Raw genomic sequence first — 23,797 nt, 5'->3', positions numbered from 1 at the left:
TGAGATTAATTAAAAGCTGTTTATGCATATGTGAACTGAAACGAGTGAGTTTAAAAACAGCTTTTGGTCTTCTGGTATCATACAGTTGGTTTCAGCTGAAATGCATTCAACAGAAGGTTGAATTATTATTGACAACATACCATACAACACAACAGGAGGCACAGTCCAGCTTAACGAATTGCATCCTCTAATTACAAGACAATATTTCTTCAGTTACTGAAAACACTAACCCTCTTCCTGGGATTACTGTGTACTCAATTAATAGGGTGCCCAAACTTTTGTACAGCTACATACTACATAAATTAGTGGTTACGAAATTATATCCATCCATCCATTATCTATACAGTTTATGCTGTGCTGGAGTCAATCCCAGCTGACATTAGGCAGGAGGCGGGGTACACCCTAGGCAGATCGCCAGTCTAGAAAATGACAGTTTTTTGTAGTTTGGGTTGAGGTTTGCGCCTACAAAGCACAACTCCGGGTTAACGATGCCCTTTTCACTTGTAATTCCTCTGCTGCAGTTTGATTGGTGGATTGAACGGATGGGCAGGAACAAGGCGGCAAGTAGGAAGTGAAAATGAACTGGGGAAGAAAGATGTTTAAGTACTGTAGCTAATTGAGTAACGTAAGTTCGCGAGTGTTTAAGCCACGGGATGGTCAGGGAGAACCGTTAGCTGGACCAATGGACACGCAGCCGAAAATGCAATTACGGAAACGTCGAGGCAACGCTTTACACAGGACTAAACAGAATAGGTTTGTGTGCGCAACGTTCCTCATTCATTTTAGCTGCTTCTTTGTTGTCGGTGGAGTCGGTTCAGAAACCCTAGAATTTGTTGAATGTTATAAAAATGTACTTATTTGTGTCGTCTCGTCTCCAGAAACGAATACTACACTGGAGTGTAGAGATGTCAGCCGGTGGGCGCGCTAATGAAAGCAAACAGGCGCCGTTTCTTTTTCTGTTGCGCGCATTAAAATTTAGTGAAAACATCTCAACTTCCAGACTAATGCTGAAGTTTTTGTTGTCAAGTCTTGTAGCAGCTTATTAAACAGGGACAGGGACTAAAACACTCCCCCGGTGGCATGTGACAGATATAAATAGATGCGATGCTGTTGGTGGTTAGTTTTACCTTCCTGTTGTCTTCAGGCTTCCTTCGTTGCTACCATGTTCTAAAGTCAATTTTTGGTCTCTTTGCTGCTGGTCGTATAACTGCAAATTTGATGGCTTAGAGGGGTATCGCCAGTGAATTTAAATGCAAAGTGTCATGCAGGAGGAGGATTTTCCACGACATTGCAACACAATGCATGTTCTTATTAATGGCTTATAACGGATCTGTAAATGATTAACAAACGATTTATGATTGTTTAAAAGGTTGTAAAGTACAGCTTTTAAAATCATACCTTACATGAATGGATTATCGAATGAACCTACTGGGTACAGTATCAAGGGGCCTGAGAGGTTAAGGAGCCTCCATAGAACTCAGTTAAAACACCACAGAGATTAGCAAAACTATCTCAAATAGACAAAATGACCACAGGCGACTAAGGACAACTACAAAAAGATGCAAGATGATCATTTGTTGTCATATTGTGTAAAGTTCTGTATAACAGGGGTGGGGGGCCTCTTACCTGTCTGTGCCCAGGGCCCATTTTCTCATTATCTATTCAAGTTGTGTGCCAACATACAGTAACAATAGCTCATTCACTATTCCCTATATAATAGACACTTAATAGTTTACTCAATAGTGAGCTGTGAATTGAGATTTCGGACACTTACTAATCATCATTTTGGCATCGACACCGTTAGTTAAACTTTTAACTGCTACGGAATTCTGTCGGTGGCAGTCGCTGTAGCAACAGAATGTTCAATTGCTTGTGGGAGAAGTTCTTGCACTTGAGTTTTGCAAAAGAATCTGTCTTGATTATAGTTTGCAATACCGATAACCCATGTTTCCATCCTTAAATGTTGTCTGGTTATTGAATGACAAGAAAGGGGTTTGGGCGGGATGTTAGAGGAGGCTGACAACTCTATTTGTACTCCATAAACAGTATTTTTCCTGGTATTGACAAGCATCCTGTGTTCCTTTTGCATGAGCTGACAACAGGGCTGGTATACTCACAGTTTCACATTCAGCTCCTGACAGTGACTGTGTTTAGCATGCAATAGGAAATTGCACATCTATTCACAACGCACAGTAACTTGGATAGGTTAGGAAATCCACAGCTGCTGGTAGAAACATCATCTTACGTTGATTTGAAGAGTGGAGACGCAGTTGCACAATATTGTTATTATGGAAAACATACATTTATATATATATATATGTAGTGTCTAAATATCAAATGATGGTATTTATTTTCATTAGATACATACATGCCATCTCTGTAAACACAGCTGTTGCTAAGTAAAATGCTTTGTTATGTTTTATATAAAGGAAGTGGCCTTGCACTTAAAGTAGTAATAAAGAAGACAGATAAAAAGCAGCAAAAGTAACCATGTTGTAACCTGAGTTTACTGCAGCAGTAAAAACCATAGTAAACCATACTTAACTACAGCATGCCTAAATGTCTTTTGAGCGCTCAACCTCTGTGCTGCCCTTTGCTTTAGTTATGTTGCTTACAGTCACTATAAATGTATGTTGACAGCCCTCCTGGTGCTTTGAAGGAAAATGTACCACAGAGGAATAGACAGCACTTCCACGTTGACCTATGGTTCTGCCTGACTCTGCAGAACTGGATACTCGACTTTGGACGGCCTATTGTTATGGTAAGGAGGCTCAGTCAGTGCCCATTTCACTTAATCTATGTCTCATGCAGTTTTAAATAGTGCAAGGAATGATAGAATGGACCCCATTTTGTGGAATAGTGAACGCTAATGGTTAATGGTATCATATGTATTAGATCATCCTTCCTCTGGAATGGTTTCCCCTGAACAAGCCCAGTGCTGGAGACTATTTCCACATGGCCTACAATGTCATAACACCATTCCTAATGCTCAAGGTAAGTCTTGCCAAAACAAAATACTTTGGTGATTGTGAAAGAAACTAAGGCAAAGAATATTCAGTGCAATAAAACAAATAGTCCAAACAAAATAAGAAAAATGGCATTATGTTATGTATTTTTTTTTCAGTTCTCTATATCAGCCTTATCAAGGCTAATAGTGTTTGGACACATTGCTTTCCCTGAAAAAGTAGCTTCTACATTTTAAAAGCAGGCCCACCATGGTAACCACCAGAACAAAACTTGTAAAGAGCCCACCCACTAACAATCAACAGACTAGTAAAATGTTTCACATCGCGACAATCATTTGGCCCTTGTGATATTTATATGAGCAATATATAAAACACTTGCAGCACAACCAGTTTCTTTAAGACAGGACTTAAGACATGCTGCAGGAAGCTAATTAACATTAGATGCCATTATGAATTACATTTACTGTTGCATATTAATTATGTTGAAAGCCTTAAATGCCTGGAAGGTTTCTTGAAAGTGATTGGTTTACTGTGGCTCTCTTGTTCCATCACTGCAGGGAGACCTGACATGATCCTGTGCATAACAAATGTAATAAATGTATATAAAATATATACACAAATACTTCATGAGAACATAAATTCTTTGTTATAGCTGTACTGAAGCCTGTATGAAAACGTAATTATACACTGAAAAACAAACAATGCTTTGGTTACATAGAAACCCCCTCTTACTTCTAGATGTTGTAATATTTTTATTGTTATAACATATTGTAGGCAATACATTGTGAGTGTCAATTTCTTATAATATACATCTGATATATTATTGTATTGTATTATATACTGAGCTGGTTGATGATCAGAGAGAGTTATCCAGCAGGGTTTGTGAAGCCAACAGATACTGTAAGTCTATGCAGACCCCTTTTGGTTTGATTTTGCCTCTGTTTCACATGAGGAATTTAAATTGCTTCAGTTAGTATTTTGTGTGTTGTTTTCCTATTATTGATTTTTCTAATTCGAAACTGATACTTGGCACAAATTAATAAAGCAGCCCAAAGTGACATACCTGCTTTTTAAGGCAGATTGGTTAGGTTCTCGCACACAACCACCAAGAATATGTGTGTTGCTGCTCCATTCAGCTGATTGAGCGCAGTCCCAGGGAGCTGCCTCGCTCAGCGGTCTACCTCTGCATCATCACTTTTGTCATGGGAGCCAGCATCCACCTGGTGGGAGACTCCATCAACCATCGGCTCATCTTGAGTGGCTACCAGCTCCACCTGTCAGTCAGAGAGAACCCCATCATCAGAGACCTTAAACCTGCTTCATTGGTGAGTACACTGGCAATCCTGGAATACACTGAGAATTTTGCATTTCAGGTGTTGGTAGCTGTACAGATTCTATATACAGACTATCAATTTATTTATTTCTTTATCACCTGTCAAAACATCATACCACAAAAACTTTGTGTTGCTTGTCATGTCTTTCCAGAGACAGATCAGTGACTTAAAAAAAGGGAGCTTTTCTTGTCCGCCTATCCGCCTATACTCTGTGTCATATTGTTGTAAAAGTGGATGTTACATAAGAAACCTGGTTAGGGACACGTGATGCTGAAGCTGGAAGAGATTTTTTTTTTGTTCTTGTTCAGAGGATTTTGACTGACAGTTCAGCAGGAGCACAGACGCTGCAGTGAAAGAGGGCTCAGTTTTTGTTTTTTACTGTGCATATGTGTGTGTGCATATGTGAATTTTATCCTGCTGTGAATTATTTAGAATTATTTTAGTTTCAGGTTAATTTTAGACTGTATGTAATTGTTATTGACACAAGAATGCACTGCTACTAGAAATAGCCTTTTCATCCCACCACACTTTTTTTGCAGCTGCACACATAAAAGCCCAGTTAGATACTGAGTTATGACTTTACTGTACCAGATCAAGAACTCAGGTTCCCCCAGGATATATCATAGTGTGTATCATCTGGGTTTCACTTAATCCCCCTAATCCAAGGAAGGATTGGAAAATTCAGATTTCCATGATGTTTCATAAATCAAGTTACTGCATAAAGCTGATAATAATCAAGTTACTGAAGCGCATGTAAACCCATAGGCACCATTACAGTAGGTGTATAGCGTCTATTGTATGTCCTTGCATTCAGTGATCTTTTACATAACACTACATGTCATTGGCTGACTTGTAGAATATATGTCTTTTAGTTCAGGCATTTATAGGTGCAATACATTTATTATTGTGTGAATTTTAGTGATACCTAGATCACTCACATATGACACAAACTCTGTTTTCAGTATATCAAACTATACGTTATGGTAAACACCAAATATAATAAATATATTAAGAAATTAGGTTTTTACTGCCATCTGAGAGAGTTTGAACATTAAACTCATCAAGTTAAATTTCTGACTGTGATTGCATAGTACTTTTAATGCAGCTGTCTCTGTTTGATGATGAATTTAAGTTATGTGAATTCAAACCACCTGCTCAGTTATTTAAATGTTTGCTTGTTTTTAAGAGAAAAATTATGAAATGACCCTTGCCGCTTTTGTTTGTGAGGCTTTAGAACTTAAAAATGTCTGCATGTCTGCAGTGTGTGCAGTCATAAGACAAAGTCAAATTTCATTTGCACTGGTGCATGTGGAAAAGCAATAATTAATTGCAGTGCATCCATTTTCAGCTAATTACAAGGTAAATCAGGTGCCAGCCATTGCTGATAGATGCTCTTTGAGGAGATTAAATGCTACATTATATAACCGCATGAAGAGGTCCTGAGGAGCTTTGATTGAAATTTAAAATGTTGCAATTAACTGATAAGCAAATTCACCTTTACTGAGGTGTATTGAAGTGTTGTCGTAATGTTATATTATCCTACAGCTTGCTCTTCACTCTGATAAAATATTATTGATGGTCAATAAGTTAAGATGGCTATTTTCAAAAATGCTCTTTTAAAATAAGATACTGAACAGGAAAGTACACTAAGTCAAGATGGTTAGGCAACTGCTTAAATGTGATATAAACATCAATAGAGGAAAAAGCAGGTGAGATGAACCAAAACCTGTAGGATTGGTTCAGTACATTCTACCTAGGTGTAAGAAAACATCTGCATTTGTTATATTTCTCCACTCATATAACCTGTTTTTTCTTCTAATTTGCCACCTGTCTGTACATGCGATTTCTACTCATGGCATTATGGAGTGTAAATGGTATTTGAACAGTAGGTGGCACTGTTGCATAAGGCAGCGTGAACCACAGTGCTTGCCTACTGATGCAGAAAAAACCACTGTACCACTGAAACATACCTGTTGATGCTGTAATGAGTTTCTATTAATAATTCAACCTTTTGTCATTCCTTCACAGATTGACTCTTTTGAGCTGCTGTATTATTATGATGAACAGCTGGGACACTTGATGTGGTATGTTTTTGTGACAATTATTTCTGTTGTGCACATACAGTGCTTTGAAGTAACTGGAATACAGCAGAATAAAGGACTGAATGCTTTGCTATATATTAAAGTTTGTTCACATCTTTCTGTTTAAATTTGAATGATAAACTGACTGAATCATCAAACACTGACAGGAATCAGTGTTGTATCTTTTGAAAACACATGAGGGGAAGAAACCAATTAAAGGACATGTGAAGTATAAATTCATAGTTTTAACATAGTGGAGGCCATAAAAACTACAGCCAGATATCAGTGTGCTGGAATCTGTTGCAATTTTATACCTTTAAATTCAAAACAGATTTAGAACGAGAAGATTGATGGATGCTAATTGGAAAGATGAATCCTACAGCATGCAGGAAACGAGGGGCAGAAACTGGGTTTGTTTTATAAAAACAAAGATGTGAAAATTTGGTAGAATTGGGTGTCATTAGTGACAGTAACAGGAAGAGGTTTACCTCTCCCTTGCTTTCATTTTGTTTGCATTCGCCTTCAGTTTTTTGGCATTAAAGTGGCTGGATTGGTTGATAACACTCTAGCATTATGTTTTCACTTTGACAGTAACAGAATTTCACTTTGCAGTGAATGTTACTGCTGTGTTGTGGTGATCCTCATGTGGGTGTGTTTTGAATATTGCACCTCTGAACAGAACACGCTGAGCTGGCACAACAAACCATAAAATCCAGGAGGATATGCTATACACTGCTTTTCTTTTCACCCCCTCACACATTGGTACTCCTCTAAGAAATCTAACATATCTTTGCCGATTTATCTGTGATAAGTAATATCGGCCAAAGATCGGTATTCTAGTTCTAAAGGGTACTGGTATAAAAGCAGCAATACTTTTTGATTCAAGTCAATTATTGTTCCCACATTCACTTAAAACATTATCATTTGATGGCTTTTAGTCAGTTGCATCCATGGTTGGGTTTAGAGTTGCAACTTGGATTTTTTTCTTCTTCTTATTTTTTAAACTAATCATTTAGTCTATGCCATTTGAGAGGGTGGGATCAGAAATAGTATTTTCTTTTTCCACAATTTTTGCTCAAAAAAAGATATTATTCTGTTAACAAAATATCTGCAGATTTTTTTGCTGATCAATTGATTGACTAATCGATTCAGCTCTGGTTTATTTTGTTACAGTACAACCGCTAAGAGGAGTTTGGAATATGCAGTGTTCCCATGATAACCTGCAGTTTGATACACAAATTGAGAACAGTGGTTTAATTATTGAGTGAGACTGTGTGTGATTTGTATTTTTTAACTAAACTGATCAGTAAATTAAAACTTTTTCCTCAGAGCTATGGCAATGTATTTATTAATGAGTCCCCCAGATGTTCATTTTCACTGTCACAACCTTTTTCTGGCCAAAACATTTCATGACACAAAGTTAAATTGTCTTCAGAGTGAAAGGGATTTTTTCATTTTCTCAGTCAGCCCTGAGGGTTCGTTAAATGTTTTTGGCTCAGCTGGTGTCTTGCTGAGTCTGTCTAGTTTTTAAAGATTGTGTGGAAGCTGGCCTTGAGCTTAGTGAAGATGAGGTTTCTATCTTTATGATTTTTAATGAATAACAGGTTTAACCAAACACCTTAAGTGGAGTTACGCAAATAAAAAAAAAAACATACTGTGCCTGTTGGATAAATTTTGCATCGTCCTTTTACAAATGAATACTTGAATCTCACTATGTCTACTGTTTCTAAATCTGCCTCTCGTTTTACATTAGGTACATGCCTTTCTTCATCATTCTGTTCATTTACTTCACGGGCTGCTTCACTGAGGCAGAAGAACAGAAAAAGATTCCCACCTCTGGTTGGCTGTTGCTGGGACCCAGCGCTCTCTACTATTGGTCAGTTGCCTTTTCATGTCTTCTCCTGTGGGCATGTTCTCCATTAATAAATGACACGTGTTATGTTGAAGGAGAAAAAAAAGCACATGGGCAATGTGTCAAACAACCCTTCCTGCCTATGATGTAAAAGGTGCTTTATACTCACCATGATGCTTTGAATTCCATAGCAAACAGAGGTTGATATGTACAGCAACAGTAGCAAAACTCTGTTATATACATATAATATACACGTTACTTTACAGGATTAACAAGGATTAAAAAGACCATATTACAGATTTAAGCGATTATAATGGATTCTTCTAAATTAAACCATTAACAAAACCATTAACAGTTAAACACTAACATTAAAATGTGACTGTAAAGCCAGTAAACATTCAGTAATATAATAAATATTATAATTGCATGTTTTAAGGTAAACTTCAGGTTGTCCAAATTGTTTTTAAAAACGAATTACTGTCTGGCTAACAATTATACCCCTACGCCCAAAAAAAAGGTAGGAATGTGACAAGGTTTATAGGCGCATTTTTTAGATGGTGCTTTTCCTTCCTTTGTCAGTTGATTGGCAGTAAACAGAGTGTAGTAAAGTAATGTGTGCATTGTTAAAAAAACAGCTCAGGTTCACCTATATTGTGAGTGCTGGTTTCTTGATCCAGCACCCATTCTTTTGGAGATTGGAATGTGCCTGTTTTTGTTCACGCACATAATGACAGAGGAAAGTTTGAGAAAACCAATTTGAGTGACCGTGTTTACCACGACAGTTTAATGTTTGTGGAAATTATATTTTATACATATTTCCATCTTCACTATGTGCAGAAATACAAAGTGAAGAGAGCAGCGTCGATGACTGGCATAAACCTAACATAAAATCAGTAACCTAACCTAATAAGTGGACTGAACATCCATCCATCCATCCATTATCTATCCATTAAGGGTCGTGGGGGGGGCTGGAGCCTATCCCAGCTGTCATTGGGTGAGAGGCGGGGTATACCCTGTACAGATCGCCAGTCCATCGCAGGGCCAACACATATAGGCAAACGACTAATCACACTCACATTCACACCTATGGGCAATTTAGAGTTAACAGTTAACCTAAGCTGCATGTCTTTGGACTGTGGGAGGAAGCCGGAGTACACGGAGAGAACCCAGGCAGGCACTTGGAGAACATGCAAACTCCACACAGAGAAGCCCCAGGTCCGAACCGGGGCTGCTATGAGGCGACAGTGCTAACCACTACACCACCATGCCGCCCATGGACTGAGCATTTTCATTGTAAAACAGTTATAAAATCTTAGTTTATAACAACAGTTGGTTGTAATGTGTCACTACTTAAAAGTTGGTATGTGCTCTTTCTTTCCTCTAGGTACTTGGTTACTGAAGGACAAATCACTGAACTTTTCCTCCTCACCTTCCTTGCCATGGTTTCCATGGTGATATATCAACAGCGTAAAGGCTTCAGCCCAGACAGCAATGGCCTGTTCCTGTTCTGTAGTTTCAGTGTTACTGTGTTCCTGGTGGCACTGTGGGTGGTCTATCTGTGGAACGACCCGGTGCTTCGCAACAAGTACCCTGGACTCATTTATGTGCCAGAGCCCTGGTCCTACTACACCCTACATATCAAGAATAACCACTGATTTACACCTGTCCAGGTCTGTGTTACTTTGTTTGAAGAAAAATTATTTCTAAATGATGTTGCCATCAGTTGCAACACAAATTGTCTCCTCTTTGTATTTCTGTGTGAATACTGATACATACAGACTTTAACAATTTGGAAATGTGATGTTTGGTGAAAGATTGCTCCCTTTTTTCTGCCGTTGCAGTTCTGTAAAACCTGCTTGGATCTTGTGACATGAAACTATGATGCATGTCATAAAGTAGGCCAACACTTTCCATCATATGCATGTGGCATACAGCAGACTATCAGAGCCCTCTCACTTTAATGAGCCCCATGGCAGAAATCTGTTTACTGTTTAAGATTTTTACAATACCTGATGTTAGCTATCTGAGACAAATAGCTCTGCAAACATGTTTTGTAATCATTACATACTTAAGAGTTTTTATCATCACTAATTGGCTCTAATGGGACTGTTAAAACCAAAGTAGGGATTAACACGCTAAACACAAAAGTGAGCAGTGAGAAGTAATTATTTCAGACCAAATAAATCTCAATTGTTTTAAAGTTCTTAGAAGACAGTTGACATTTTATCTAATCTTCTTTAATTCTTTAAACACATTGTGCAATTGCAACCAAGTGTAGATGACAGCTCAAATATCAGCACTGAGTGATCTGGTGAAATTTGATGGTGCCAGACCTTCGTTTGCATCATTTTCTGTGTGTGCAGTCCTGCAGATGTTTATCAAAGCAGCAGAAAGCAAAGGATTGAACTTCACTGTTTAACATAACTGTTATAACATGTGCCAGCAGTTTGTAATCATCACCTGCTTGTGTTTTTATCTGCCCTAATTAGCCCTAATGGGAATGCTGAAGGAGTAAAACCAGGGCAGAGATTAACATGCTAAAGGCAAATTTTCTGCTCAAGATTGGGTAAGCCACTTTAGGGCTTGTAGAAACAGAGCAGTCCCAGCATTTGACAAAAAATACAAATAACCAACTACCTCTTAACCTACCAAGTGAATGACATATTTGACCTTTTATGTGCAAACCTCGGGTGAATATATGTACGGTATACTGTCTGAAGAATGAGAAAAAACTCTTACCTTACTAAACCATCATCAGAGAATCCAATCTTTCGACTATTGAATGCTTTGAGATTCTTCTTGCACTAATCAGAAGAAAGAAAACAACAGTTGCTCCTGACTGATTAACAAAACACACAACAGCTTGAAAGTAGTAAAAAACAAACAAACAAACAACAACAAAAAAAAAAACACACCAACTTAGATATAAAAACAGCCATAGATAGTAATACAAAGAAAGCCAAAAGATTAAAAAAAACAAACAAAAAAAAACCAAGATAAAACAGAATATTAAAATAGTAACAAAGTCTGATTGTTACATGGCCAAGCAGTGTTAAGTAAACAACAGGGTCTGTTTGTTGGTTAGAGTCAAGTCTATCAATAAAAATGTGTTTTGTAGCGGGATTTAAAAACAGAATATTAAATGGAGGACTATTTCAAAGCTGTAAAAACAAAACAAAACATTCTCTCAGGTATTACGGTTTCGCACTTTGACAGATTTCTGTTGTGATTTATTTAGACTTGAGAGCTATGAACTGTTGTTTCCATATAAGGTCATAGTACTGTTAAATAGAGAGTTGACATTTACAACTGAATTACAACCCAGCCCTGTTGCTAGCTTACAGTCATTGACAACACACTGTTCCAGTTTGTAAGTAAAATACAGTGAACTGTTCACAATGAAAAGAAGTCTGTTGTACCGATGCTTTAACATTATTTAAAAGGTCAAGGACACCTGAAGAGCAGATGACTTTTAAGATATGAATGAAAACTTAAAAAAAAAAAAATTAAAACAGTTGAACTGATAAATTCTTATTTTGCCATGTTTTTTACATATTGAGTGTACTTCTTTAATTTTAGATTTATTGTTGCTATTGTTAATGTTTTGTATAGTGTTCTTACTTTGCTCAGATCACTTGGAAAATACTGTGTAGTTACGGTTTAGTTACTTTAGTTAGTGGTTCCCCACAGGTTAGATTCTACATCTGTTTATCTTAATTAAAATGTTAAAACTGACATTCTGCTTTCTGGTTATTTGACCCTATATGTGCTTTAAATCAACTGTCTGTACACTCATAGTTAAAATAAATCCAAATCTTGCTATGTACATGGCTACAATCTTCCTTTTATAATATGACGCTCTAGTATCATGTGGTGACTGATTAATAACTGGCCCCTTTGTTTTATTGGAGGGGTGGAAGGGGAAAGGACAATACAGCACACTGTGGATCTGGTATCTGTGTTTCCACAGCAACACGTATTAAATTACGTGGAGGCTTTCAGGTGGTGGACTTTAAACAGAGGTGGAGGGACAGGTGACGCAGGCTACAGACAACTCTCTTCCTCCTTGAAGGAAAGAAAGGGACGGGAAAAATGGTAAGCTCAAGAAATTCTTTTAAAAAAAACTTTTATCATGTATTTTCTTTTGTAACAAGTATTTTTATGAAACTTACCTCCCAAGTGATGCCATACTTTTGACACATTGCAGGCTAAATTCTTCACACCAGTTCAAATCAATGGTAAGGTAATGGTATTCTACAGCACCACATGTTTTCTGTCTATTACTATGATTTACTATTATTGAAATGTAATACTTGCTAATCTGTCTTTTTAATACATACAGTACCTTTTTATTTTTAACAAACAATACATGGAGAAAAAAATGAAAACAGTTTTGGAAGCACATTAGGATAAAAGTCTGACCTTGTTGAGTCTCATTAGTTCCTGTGAAGTAAAGTCAATGTACTGTGTTTCTAAGTTAACCTGCCTTTGTATGATGGATAAACTTTACAGAAAATGTCAATACTTTTTCCATTTCCCTTTGCAGAGTACAAGGAGTGCTTCTCTTTGTATGACAAGAAGCAAAAGGGCAAGATTGATGTCAAAGATCTGATCACAGTTATGCGCTGCCTGGGCACAAGCCCCACGTTCGGTGAAATTGAAAGACATCTACAAGTTCACAAAATTGGTAAAGTGCAACACACAATCTGATTTTCTTCGTGGGCCAGTCAAGGCAGGAGTTTGTTTTTAAGTTTGTGTAATTGTAAATGTGTATAATTACTTTGGATGCCACTTACAGAGAACTCCATGCAGCAGTTTTTTTCAGTATGTGTTATAATTGTTAGGTTATTGTGATTGTGATTGCCATAATATTTTTTTTTTTTAATGAAAAAGGACAGTTATCAAATGGCATATGAACACTGAAGAAACCTGTTACTTTGCTTGGTTTGAAAAGAATAAATCAAGAAAGCAAAATCATGAGTTTGTGTCAGAGGGATTTACAATGTACACTATATGGCAAGACACCCTCTATCCTCAGACCCTTAAAATAAAGTTGGAAAAACTCAAACCTTAAATGGAAAAAAGGGAGAAGCCTTAAGAAGAGCAACAAGGAAGGTATACCTCTTTCTGGCCCTGACCCTTTGAATTTAACTGCACAAGTTAAATATGATGAAATTCTTGTCAGTCTGCAACATAGCACGGACCTAATTTTTGTGCCACACTTGTGTTTAGAAAAGACAGGTGAACTGGACTTCCATACGTTCCTGACCATGATGCACAGACAGATACAACAGGAGGACCCAAAGACAGAGATCCTGGAGGCCCTGAGGATGACAGACAAGCAGAAGAAAGGATACATCCAGGCGTCTGAGCTCCGAGCCAAGCTCACCAAGTTGGGAGAGAAGCTCACGGACAAAGAAGGTACAGTAAAAGCTGATTCTGATGAAAGAACAACCTCAAGTGGAAAATCTGCAGACTGTTAGACATCAAATAACAAATGAAAAGACTAGAGCAAGTTGATGTGTTGATACTGAGCCACATTATTCTATAATCCAAAGTAAGCACATGGTGTATGGTTTAGAGTTACAGTGCAGTCTGTCTGTGTTCAAAAAGTTATTTGGCCATGCAAAATAGCACACTGAATTTGGAATGAAACTATTAGGTTAAAGTTCTGACCTTTAGGTTAAAAGTAAAATAGCTAAATACTGTTAAATTATCACCCCAGAGTCATTATTTTGTTCAAAATAAAATCTGTTGAAGTAGAGCCAAAACAATGAATAGCATACCTCTGTCCTAACACTTTCTGACTGCAGGGAATATTAAAAGGTAAACTAACAGAGGTTAAAAAGTGGTATTTGTGAGAGGGGGGCCTTGGGGGATTTTAGAATGAGCCTGTTTATATGAGATAAAACTGTAACTGATGGCTGTACTCAGACAAAAAAAAAAAAAAAGACAAATCTATATGTATTTTATCCCTCTACTACTCTGACACAAACTTGCCAGGCTTTCTTTTCCTTCACCACAGTTTAGTCTTCCTATCATGGGTCACATCTTCTGCTATCTTCCCATAGTACAGTGAGCCCTTTTAAGAAAACAGTTCAGTGACTCTGGCCACAGCCAGGATTTATAAGCACCCTCCCTAAATCCACAGCAATATGCCAGTCTTGCCCAATTCTTTGCTGCCCTATGACCTGACTGCATACAGCAGTCCTGGTATTTCCTCCATTTCTCACAAACTTCAGCCTCCTGTCCCCTCTCCCCTAGCAGGAAACTAAGTATATTGTCTCAGTTGCCGTTGCATCTTTAGGTTACAGTTTCCTCTGGAGGGTCTGTAAACAGTGGAGCTAAAATTTATTAAATGAAACTAAGACCACAAAAGCTCTGAAGAGCGGAGATGAAATTCACATACAAGTTACATAAGTATGAAAAGCTGAAAAAATGGCAGTTTCTCTATTATTGTCTGCACATCCACAAACGATCAGGCGCTTATTTTAGATATACACTGTCTGGCCATAAGTAAACATCATAATAAACCTCTGTGTAGCACCATACCATACAAAAAAAAGATTCTGGCCCTTCCTGTGAAAACTGTCTGGCTCCATCACTGAGACTGTGGTAGACTGTAGTGGTAAGATGTACAGCTCTGAATATTTAGAAAATTTGCTCAATATTTGTAGCACTACAACTAAAGTTTAACACTCACTGTTATTGTTTGGAGTAAAATGTTTTATGTAGACTGTTTTCAGTAGTAGGAAAAAGAACTGCAGTCAATTTTTGCTAAAGGAAAAATGCAACATTCTGGGAAAAATGCTTATTTGCTCTCTTGCTTATTGTTCAAGAAGATTGATGCTGCTCTCATAGCTGTACACTGAGGATGAAGCTATAGCCAGCAGCTGAATAACTTCTCTTAGCATAAAGACAGGTTGGGGGTGTCATGTGTCAGACTCTTGGTCAGGATAAGCTGTTTCCCCTGTTTCCAGCCTTTATGCTAAGCTAAGTTAGCCAACTGCTAGCTGTAGATTCATATTTAGTGTAAAGGTTTGACAGTGGTACTGATCCTCTCATTTAAAACTGTTAAATGTATTTCCTAACACATTCCCTTTCCTTGAAGCATTTCAGCTCAAATGTAGTTTTTTTTTCACAGTTTAAAAAAAAAAAAATCCTCATTGCAACTTAAGGACACAGTGGATTGTGTTTTCCTCATTGACAGCAACAAAGTAATGACAATAGTTTTTGAACAGACTTTGATGGAGGGACTCCTACAGGCACGCTCATATCCAGTTAAATTTCTGGGATTGATTTTGATGGCATTTGGGTTTCAAAGCCCAAACGCAGTCATTCATACAGTGTCTGGCCTCAAAGCAACAGAAAGATTTAATTCAAAGTGCTGTCAGTGGATGGGTGCTGTGCACATAAAGCAGTTTATATTTAAATGAAGCTCAGCTGCTTCCCAGTGGGAAGACATCCATCACATTGCTGGATTCCTGAATGATTGTGGCAGATATTGACGCAACTGAACCGAAAGAGCAGACAACAGCACTTTGAGGCTGTTCAGCTCCAAACTGTGGTGAATATTATCTCATTGTTGCTGCTGTAATACACCAGTTTGAGTATTCAGATTTTTGTTGCAATAAAAACTACACACACCTACAAGTAAGGTCATTAATTCTGTTCAGACAGCATAGTCCCACTCACTGAACTGAAACAAGGCCAAACGGTGTATATTCTTCATAATCCCCAGCTTCAGGAGTTGAAGTGCTGTTGCTATGGCAAATGCACCAGTTTCCTCACTGGATATCGGAGATGAACCCTGTGGTTTAATGACTTCATCGTTTTTGCTGATCTACAGTTCGGCATTACTCTTGAACTTGCTGGGCCTGATTCTGGCTGTTAAGCTGCTGACTATCACTCAGTTAGTGGGAGATCTTTCAGCCCACTACAGCATTAAACATTGCAAAATAACAACAGCATGAGCAACAGAACAGTTGCTCATGTTAACAAATTACTAACTCCACCAAATTTCATTAGAAATACTGATGAGCTTTTTAACTGTGTAGAAATTATATAACTTACTTCAGATTTGCTATTCATTGAGCATATTTGATTTAATGACAACTCCAGGAATTACAAACACAACGGAGTCTGGCTCAGTACAGAGGTTACGGTTGTTGTCAGACAGTCAAAAACTCCCACAGGCAAAGACCAATAGAAACCGTCTGACACCAAACTGTGTTTTACTGGAGTTTAACTCTGATTTCTCATAGGAGCCAAATAAGTTTTCAGGCAGTGCTCTTTCTTGTCAAGTTCTCTTATAAAGGAGTTCCCTCTGTCTTCTTTGTCTAGTGGATGAACTCTTCAGAGAGGCAAACGTCAAGTCAAATGGGACTGTCAACTATGAAGAGTTCACCCAGATGGTAACACTGCCACCTGTTGATTACTGATTTTTCCAGGGAAAAACTTCAAAACAACAGCCATGATAAGGAGCTGACTTTACATACAGTTTGCAGGGAATACATACTGTATTAAATATACATTTTGAGAACAACAGTTCTGCACTGGCAGACTTGTTGAAACTGTCTTCACTTAGTTTTTCCACATGATTATTCCCTGATTATTTAATTAAATGAAGAATGTCTTTCCTCTATGACTGAACCCATTGTGAAGCACTGCTGTTGTACTGTATGACACATACACACTATATGATATGACTTGGTATGTTATTTTTTGATGTGATCAAAACCATTAAATTCTCAGTACACCTTTTGTCTAACTTTCCATGTAAACAAATAAGTTTGAATTTAATGTCCAGTGTGCTACTTTGTGTGTGTACTTCAGTGTGCTTGTGGCACTGTTGACTTTCCACACATCAGTATTCTGTGCTCTGTGTTAGGATCTGAATACTCCTTCCAGCACTAAAAGTCACACAATAACACAAACAAACTAAAGAGATCGAGGCAGTGGTATTCAAGCAACTCCTGTGTTCTGCTTGGTAAAATCACTTTTTTTGCCACTGGAATCCAGTCGCACTATAACATAAAAAGGATCTTACTCTTTAATAAAAGGTCAAACTCTGAACGAATCCTATCCATAATGTTGTCAGACACCTATAATAACAATCTGATCCTGTCAGCAGCAAAAACAAGCACTGTAGTGGACTTAATGTGGCGTTGACAATTGGACGTTGGATTACATTGCACCAGCTGTTAAGCATTTCCTCTTGCTAAATGCTGCACAGATTCCAAAGAATTTTGTCCCTATTAATCATTTACACCCAAAAACATTGGGAAAGTAAGGCCCAGGTTCAGATTTGTCCCATTATCCGTGCATGCAGCATTTTCAGGCATTTGACATTAAAAATAATAAGCGACTCATAATATCCATTGTTTTCTTATGATAACCACTGACATTGAATATCGGTTTTCACAAGTTTTATTTAGTAGTATAAAGCACAGTATATAAATATCCATATGTAGTAACATATCACTGATTAATAAATGAATAACATTTTCTCCAAAACATGTAATTGACGTATGGCCTAGTAACAGGTCATTAAAATGAGAGGGACTTTGTTAAGAGATTGTAGTTAGCCAACTGACTGTGTTGAAAAATGTGCTTAATAACTGCAATGACTGTAACATTGTCATTTCTATTTTGAAAAATACTGTACATACCAATTGTGGGCAGGTAAGCATCATATAGCCACTTGGCTAGAGTCTTGATTTTGTGCTTGGAAACCAACATAATGATCAAATGATCAGTTCAACAAACTAAACTGAGAAAAAGAATGATTATGATCTTAGTTGCAGTAAAAGGCTTGTATAGTCCTTGCAGTCAAACATCAACTGTATTTCAGTGTGGGAATATGTTAATAAATAAAATGTGAATGTATCAGTCAAGTCAGGTAAAACTAACATAAACAATGTACGTGTGCTTCAGTTCACCTGTGTCTTGCCTACTTCGACATGTCAAAATATCTGCTGTTAAAAAGGACATTTAAATAGTTTTTCTGTTCTCATCTAATGTGTGTTAGCTAGTCCCATATGCTACTATGTCAAAGGTCAATGATTTGATGGGGAGGTTTACCAGAGATATATTTGCTATCAGAATAGTAATATCATCTTGTAGCAGCAGGCTTTAAAAGTAATTGCATGGGTAACTGATGTCTGCTTTTTGACTGGAATGATGAAATGATTGCCCAGGACAAAACCAGTGTTTAAATCCAACATTTCCACAGACTCCTCTCAACAACTCTCCTTTGTTGAATCATGCATTAAATCTGCTGCAAAACCACACTGAAAATACTGGATGTAAATGTAATTCTCTCTGAAAAGACAGAACACACCTATAGAACCACAAAATAGCTTTTAAGATGCAACCTGCTGCTGGATAATAGTTTAAAAGATAACATTTTGACTTCTCTGATAAGGTTTGCAAAGGAAATCACACGTGTATGGACTGCTGTGGTCAAAAATAAGGCTAGTATGTAGCTATGAAAGGCATACCAAAGACCCTCTTGCAGAGTCAGCTAGAAACAGCAAAGAGTTAACAAAATCTGACTGACTTATTACTCACATCAAATCTGTGATTTTGATCTCAGTGACGGTTGTCAATCAGCAGTTACTGACTGACAATGAAAGGCCAGCTTTCGCCTTCTTCTGTCTGACCTCATGGACCAACTGAATGTTGAATTTGAATAGGTCTACCACCAGTATCCCTGTAAACTCCACTACGGTTAAAAGCCTGACAACATCCATCAGTCAATCAATCCATCCATTATCTATACAGCTTATCCTTAACAGTCGTGGGTGAGCTGGAGCCTAAGCCTAACAACAGGAGAGGCTTATTGCATAAACCACTGACTCCTGAGCACAAATTCAGATGGATGTCATTTTGAGATGGCAAAATGAACAAGGCAGCATGTCAACATTACTTAAATGACTTGTTCCCAGTACCTATCTGTAAAATTTGAAGAAAAATTCACTTTAAAACACATCAATATTAAAAAAAACATTTCTTTTTCTGCCAGATAATAGCCCTTTACATGTATACATAACATATGTAGACAAGGTATTTATAATTTACTTTTAATACACATTAAAAGTAAATTACAACTCTGCATTATCAAATAATAATCACTTGCGATGTATGATTTCTAACTGTGTGAGATGTTATGACACTCCAACTGTAATTTAGTTGCTGTGTTGCTTGTGTTTACAGTTGCCTGAGAATAGCATGGACATTAGTCAACAAAGGGGTTTTGCAGAGTCTAAGATTAGATTACCCTCAACAAATGCCTTATATCTACAGAACCATAACTCCACTCCTCCAGCAAAGAAATGTTTAAAGCTGTATTTAAGGGACAATATAGCCTATATAGGCACCTTATCTCAACTTTTTATATTTTACAAAAGCACCACATTGTTTTTTTCCCTCTAATATAGTAAAAAGCTTTTCTACAAATATTATCTAATTTTTACATTAGACATTTAACAGCATAAAGAAATTCTGGAGAATATGATGGCACTACAGCTGCCTGGGCTGGTCTGCACTGATAGGTCTGAGCTGCTTTTCACTCTCTGCTGGAAAAAACTCTGAATTGCAGCCCTACATATGTGTCAGTACTAACAGTGATTCTGAATGCAGGAACAAGCACAAAAGATGAAGGAGTGAAATGTCAGGAGCTCGATTCCTTCAAAACAAGAAGATAACAGCAACTAAAATCCATATTCGTAGAAGTTTGAATTACTGGATTCACCCATACCAATCAGTTGCAACGTTAAAACCACCGAAAGGTGAAGTGAATAACATTGATCATCTAGTTACAATACAACGTTCTGGTGGAAAACCCTGGGTCCCCTAGAGGTCCCATTTTCATGCCCTGATGGGTCAGAGCTGTTTTGACGGCACAAGGATGATCTACACAATATTAGGCAGGTGGTTTTAATGTTGTAGCTGATCAGTGTACTTCCTTAATTAACCTTACTAAACATGGTGTGATATGACACTGACGTTATTCCATTAATTCCCTACATTTTTGAACACTCACAATCAACTTCAAAAAACATTTATCCTGAAATGCTGAATTTGACTCATATTTCAATCAAGTGGTTAATTAATTAAAACAATGACATCAAATGTATCCAATATTCAAGTAGATAAGGCACTGGCCCTGCTAATACCTGACCCAAAATGTCTGGAGCCTGTGTGGCCACTAGCACCAAGTATTTCCTGCAGCTTCACTTTTCACATTTACATTTACCTTTTGACTTTCAAAAATGTGTGTGGTAAAGCCCAAGTGTGACAATACACAACTGTTACTGACACAACTGCTTCAAAAAGGCTTTGTACAACTGCTGTGGACATTAAACATTTTAGGTGACCGTTTGCTAAAACCCTGTCCCCAGCAGCAACTTTCCATTTGTAGTTTAGCAACCATAACTTTCAAGCTTTGGATCTCTCCACATATTGAAGCAGTGTGAATGGAGCTGCAAGGTGGGATGAGAAGCTAAACAACTGTTCCAACATTATTGTCTATGTCTAGCATTGCATGCTTGCTCTAACCTGCTTGTGTTCAATACAAGGGATAACTAACTAACTTATACTCTGCAATACAAGGTCAGTGTTTTTTATTTCCTTGTCTACTACATGTTTCAGTCCTCACCAGCTGACGACTGAGATATGTAGCTTTAGCTTCAGTGTTTCAGCACTACACCATGTTTGTAGTCATTAAGTGCATAATGAAGACCTCATTTTCAAACAGTTTAGTTAGCTAACTACAGGTGATGAAATCTGACAGCAACAATTAACAAGTAATTTCAGTTGACAAAATGAGTCACAGACAAGAAATGCTTTTATCTATTTCTGCCTTGTATCAAGGACCCATTGTTGGTGTGACAGGTGTAGCAACACTGGGGGGCGGGGCTTTGTAAACGGTCAACTGTTTATTAATGTCACTTGAAGCATTTATGCACCACTCATTTTTAGCTTCATGTCACATGTACCACACTATATGTAAAACCACACTGCAAATTTTTTAACTGTCTGTTTCAATCTGTACAGTTTCTGCTGCTGTCAGTAAAATGAAAGCATTGTACCAACCAGAGGTTAATGAGTGGTTTATCTACATGTGAAATAATGCATTACTAAGCTTGTTACACTGAGAGGAGACCCCTCTACTTTATGTAATGTTGCATCTGTTGCAAAGAAATCTTGATTCATAAAATAGAATTCTGGTCAGGCTAAAAAATAAAAAGTGCAAACAAATATTTACATTCTCATTGTTTAGCTAAGAGAAAGGCAATGCTTGTTATATTTCCAATTACTTTCAGCCCTACATAATAATTTAACCTGCAAAAACATGCTGAGTTTTGGAGAGGGACCAATTCATGAATCTGTAGTGGTGAAGAAATCAGGAAAAGGCTCAGATTGTTGACTTGAAATGATGATTTATATTTCATCACTCAGTGGTGCAATCAGTGTCCATGTTGATGAGGTGTATGAGTGGTTATTTTGTGGCACCTCAGCGGCGAGATGTGCTGCTGGGCCGGGAACGCTGGCTGCAGGTTTTGCAGCACTGGGCTCGTACATTGGGCAGGTGGCAACGGCCGAGCCACCGGAGAGTCTGGCAGAAACGAAACGTCAGGCGGTCACGATGACAAACTGCTCCTGTGAAAGAAAAAGAGAGATAGAGAGAGATAGGAGTGGAGCAGTGAAATATGGTCCTAAGAAAGAAAGAAATTGCAGACATAATCTACAGTCCTTGTTATGTAGATTATTCTAAACATTAACCAAAGCTAATATAATTCTTCAACAATGTGAGTTAGACAAATCAAGTGCGTAGATTCTAAAGTTACAGTCCTTTTAGTAAGGATATACCAATCCAACATGCCAAATCAGTATTGGGACCAATGCTGACCTTATTAAACAGACTGCTGTAGTGAGATGTGACCAATGGAGTGTGTTTCTTTGTCTTGGTCATTATTGATTGTTTGTGCTCTCAGTTACAATCACTCACAGTAGGCCATAAACTCAGTTTTAAGTGGCGCTGAATCTCTGGTCTCATGCAAACCTTGAGCTGAAGTATTAGAATCAGGAGAGACAATGTTGGATTGATGAATCCCTACTTTTAGCACAGCTAACTAACTGCTGCTGTATGCACATAGATGCATGTAGGTACAGTTTCAGATAGGCTTGAGAAAATGTGGAACTATCTTTTACATTGCACTTAGCACCAAAATCTCACCCTGTTCCTACAGAGCATGGTTGGCATACATAAAGCATGAAATTCCTATCCTGTTCTATTCTTAAGTTGTTGGTTTGCTCAATCAGCTCAAAGTAAGATCAGCTCAAGAACAGATATATTTCTCCTGTAGAAGTGGACTACCTCTTTTTCTGTTCCACTCCTTATTTAATTTGCTTTACATGGGAGTGTATCTCTGCTCCCAGGGTTCTAGGTTCCCAGGGTCTTATAAGTTCTCAAGATCCTGTGTTCCCAGGATCCTATGTTCCCCAGTTCAATATTCTGTTAACACGCTGTTAACCCTTCTAAACAAGGCTCCAAAACAGCCATATAAACAACCCTTACCCCCCACCTGATCCCGTTTAATAATTTCCCTCAGGTGTATCAGGCCTATTGTACTGAGAGCCATACTGCAGAACTGGGGACCAGAAAACCCCTTTGATGAGTTCCCACAATAGTCCATGTCATATTAAAGCAATACAGAGCTGGGAAACATCTTTTTCAGGTTCCCATTATGTGCTATAGGGAGCCGGGGAACATAGGACCCCTGAGCATCAGAATGACTCCCTTTGCATGTGAACCAGTTACCAAGAAAAGGCTCACAGCATGATCTAATACTTTTTGAAAAAGTAGTTGCTGGTCTTTCTGACACTTTACAAAAAATGTTCACTGAATGACAGACAACTCATCTCTTGTCTCTGTTGGCTATGTGAAAGGGCAAACCAATACATTTAAAAAAAAAAAAAAGGAAATTTGTTTGTGTGCACAGGTTTGTTTGTATCCATCATCTAGTGCAAATATTTTGTCATCTGCTGCTTTGTCTTTTAAATCACAGCACTTACAGCAGAAGCATGAAATTATTAACCTTGTTGAATCATAACACTTCACCAAATGCTCACCGTTTCATTGTCTGGTATTTTTTGTTGTACTTAGCTCACTGTCTTCAGATTTAAGGGCAGCTAAGTGGGCAGGAATCAGAGGCCCCTCAGGAATTAAGTTAGTTTTACCACCTGTTGTTTAATTTCCAACAAATACTACTGTGGTAGAAAAAAAGAAAAAACAACCCACTCTTTCCTGCTGGAATCTCAGTTCAAGTCAGTAATGGCACTATTTCTGAGAGGCGCAGGCAGCAGCTGATGGCTTTAACAGACAATTTAAGTATTGTAGGTCTGTTATAAACCTGCCTTCTGTCATGTTGAGTGCTTTCCACTGTTAATGACAGCTACTCATTTTAGGAGAGAAACATTTTATTTTCCAAAGTTCTCTGACCTGAAAAGCTGTACTACAAATGGAGCTGAATCTTTACTTGTCAGGGTCTTCAAAGT

The 23,797-nt window shown here is 37.8% G+C and overlaps 3 protein-coding genes across 4 annotated transcripts in view; 2 read left to right on the top strand and 1 right to left on the bottom strand.

Annotated features, from left to right (window-relative positions):
- Positions 1-530: 530 nt before the first annotated feature.
- On the top strand, positions 531-12,322 carry cln6a (CLN6 transmembrane ER protein a). Of its 2 annotated transcripts, XM_018683486.2 has the most exons (8): positions 531-753; positions 2,641-2,761; positions 2,896-2,994; positions 4,103-4,291; positions 6,329-6,384; positions 8,135-8,257; positions 9,618-9,903; positions 12,204-12,322. In XM_018683486.2, the coding sequence occupies exons 1-7, from the start codon at positions 683-685 to the stop codon at positions 9,886-9,888; spliced, it is 930 nt and encodes a 309-aa protein (XP_018539002.1). In that variant the 5' UTR covers positions 531-682; the 3' UTR covers positions 9,889-9,903; positions 12,204-12,322. The 2 variants fall into 2 exon arrangements, with proteins under 2 accessions (XP_018539002.1, XP_018539001.1); XM_018683485.2 differs by lacking the exon at positions 12,204-12,322 and having other exon boundaries at positions 532-753; positions 9,618-11,968.
- On the top strand, positions 12,205-18,168 carry LOC108887858 (calmodulin-like protein 4). The gene is made up of 5 exons (XM_018683488.2): positions 12,205-12,328; positions 12,441-12,471; positions 12,780-12,920; positions 13,466-13,654; positions 16,577-18,168. The coding sequence occupies exons 1-5, from the start codon at positions 12,326-12,328 to the stop codon at positions 16,672-16,674; spliced, it is 462 nt and encodes a 153-aa protein (XP_018539004.1). The 5' UTR covers positions 12,205-12,325; the 3' UTR covers positions 16,675-18,168.
- LOC108887854 (A disintegrin and metalloproteinase with thrombospondin motifs 7) overlaps positions 17,647-23,797 on the bottom strand; it is a 75,217-nt gene continuing 69,066 nt past the window's right edge. Inside the window, exon 24 of the mRNA XM_018683481.2 lies at positions 17,647-21,898. Within this exon, the coding sequence (XP_018538997.1) occupies positions 21,753-21,898 (146 nt within the window). The 3' untranslated portion in view covers positions 17,647-21,752. The remainder of the gene's footprint in view (positions 21,899-23,797) is intronic.

Source organism: Lates calcarifer, linkage group LG2, assembly GCF_001640805.2.
Source record: "Lates calcarifer isolate ASB-BC8 linkage group LG2, TLL_Latcal_v3, whole genome shotgun sequence".
NCBI classification, from domain to species: domain Eukaryota; kingdom Metazoa; phylum Chordata; class Actinopteri; family Centropomidae; genus Lates; species Lates calcarifer.
This window is presented reverse-complemented; position numbering and strand designations above follow the sequence as displayed.